Here is a 2,005-nt window from a genome sequence, read left to right on the forward strand (position 1 = left end):
CTGCGATCGGACGCTGAGGTTGCTTTGTTTCTTCTCGATAGGTGAGTAACACCGTGTCTACACTGGACACGACAGTTGTCACGCCGCGTCGCAACAGCTAAAGTCTGTCTAGTACACTGGACGCGACAAAGCGACCGTTGAAAATAATTTGAAATTTGTGTCAATACGTCATAAATAGAACGCAGCAGCAGTTTTCTGTCGGGGATTTGTCGTGTCGCGCTGCGCCGCATCCAGTGTAGACAGCATCACTGATTATAATGAGTTCTATAGTATTTTGTCGCGCCGCTCGTGTCTGGTGTAGACACGGTGTAACATTGGTTTTGCTTTGTTTCACAGGACTAATTGTTGCCTGGATTGCGTACGTATGTGCGGGGCGGAGCTATCAAAATAGGGGCGAGACCCTTTTGGGGTAGGAGCTTGTTTGTTTTGGTGATTTGAAATGTCAGCATTGGCTACCAGAAATCGCTTACCCCACCTTTAATTACTTTGTCATTTGAACCTAGAAACTGTCATTGGATGAGTTTTTAGGATTCAAATGAATTATTAATGCTATTTTCATATTAATAAAATAGTCTTTATATACAAATTGTCATGTGTTTAATCTCAACTTTTATTTTATTGATACAATATCAATATAAACATTGCAAAAAAACATTTCTTAGTATTTTTGTCTTGTTTTCCAGCAAAAATATGTAAATATTCTAAAAACAAGATATGTTTACTTGAGAAATAAAATTACTTAAGTCTTGTTTTCTGAAAAATGTGTAAAAACAAGAGAAAAAAAATTATTACCCCATTGCCAGACATCATTACTTGTTTTAAGCAAAAACTAAATTTTTATACTTTTTGTTGTTTAGATATTTGTACTGGAAAAACAAGAAAAATATGAGGAAAAATACTGAAAAACATTGAAGGACCTCTGTGACATTCTTTACGTAGGAAAAACAAGATTTATAAGAGACTTAATTTCATAGCTTTATCAAACAATACAATCACTCTCCTGAAAAACCCAATACAGTATATCAGTAGGTTGTGTTGTAAAATTTCTTAAATCATAGCTCAGCAGAAATTGTGTATTTAATGAGATTTCACAGCATTACTTTGTGGCAAGTGGGTTTTAAGGACAAAACATCAGTTTGTCTGATTTAATTGACATGGAATCACAAGACTCACTGGGTATTTTAGAGGAAGTGGCTTGTTCTTTTTCCCCTTGTGCAACCCTGTTTTCATGTACATCTGCTTGTAAATTAAGACCTTTCTCATCCTAAGAAGACAGATTTCTCCAGGCCATCTTCGACTTTGGTGTACTCCAGGTTGGATTTGTAGTATTGGCTTTCATAGTGTGCGCTGTTCTTCACATATTTCAAATATTCCGGAGCTCCGGGACAAATGACGTTGTCAGCCAGCAGGACAGTGCCTTTCCTGAGTAGACCACAGTCCTACAATGTTATAAAATAAATATGTTTGTAATTATAAATATGTTAGAATAACTTCTTGAGGGGTTAACATAATCAGTAGCATAATTTGGGCTGCTTACCTCGAGAAGTTTAGTATCTGGTACATAACGATCTTTCCAGTGGTCCAAAAACACAAAATCAAAGGATTTTATTCCAAATCGTTCCTTCATTTTGGGGATTAAATCACCAGAGGGTCCCTCCACTACTGTAACCTTTAAAAAACAGAACAAATAAATAAATAGATATTTAGTCCCAAGCAGAGTATGTGAGCGGAGCGGTGTGATTTTGAATGGAGCGAGGAGCAGATTTTAAAAAAGTTATTTAAAGGTTATTTGGGGTTGTTTTTTATTTATATATATATATATATGTATATACAGTCATGGCCAAAAGTTTTGGCAGTGACATAAATTTTGTGTTTTGCAAAGTTTGCTGCTTAAGCTGTTGTGGTGTTCATTCACATTGTTTCTAGTTTGTGTAGAGTGATCAGATGCATTTTAAATAATTGCTAAAAGCTTCATTGGCCAAAAAATGAACTTTTCACAAAAAAA

The 2,005-nt window shown here is 35.5% G+C and overlaps 1 protein-coding gene across 1 annotated transcript in view; it reads right to left on the bottom strand.

Annotated features, from left to right (window-relative positions):
- Positions 1–1,120: 1,120 nt before the first annotated feature.
- Positions 1,121–2,005, bottom strand: part of LOC107743139 (catechol O-methyltransferase-like) — an 11,058-nt gene continuing 10,173 nt past the window's right edge. The window contains exons 5-6 of the mRNA XM_016556264.1: positions 1,538–1,669; positions 1,121–1,439 (exon numbers count right to left, since the gene is read on the bottom strand). Coding sequence (XP_016411750.1) covers positions 1,260–1,439; positions 1,538–1,669 — 312 coding nt within the window. The 3' untranslated portion in view covers positions 1,121–1,259. The remainder of the gene's footprint in view (positions 1,440–1,537; positions 1,670–2,005) is intronic.

This window comes from Sinocyclocheilus rhinocerous, unplaced genomic scaffold, assembly GCF_001515625.1.
Source record: "Sinocyclocheilus rhinocerous isolate Xijiao unplaced genomic scaffold, SAMN03320098_v1.1 scaffold797, whole genome shotgun sequence".
Taxonomy (NCBI): domain Eukaryota; kingdom Metazoa; phylum Chordata; class Actinopteri; order Cypriniformes; family Cyprinidae; genus Sinocyclocheilus; species Sinocyclocheilus rhinocerous.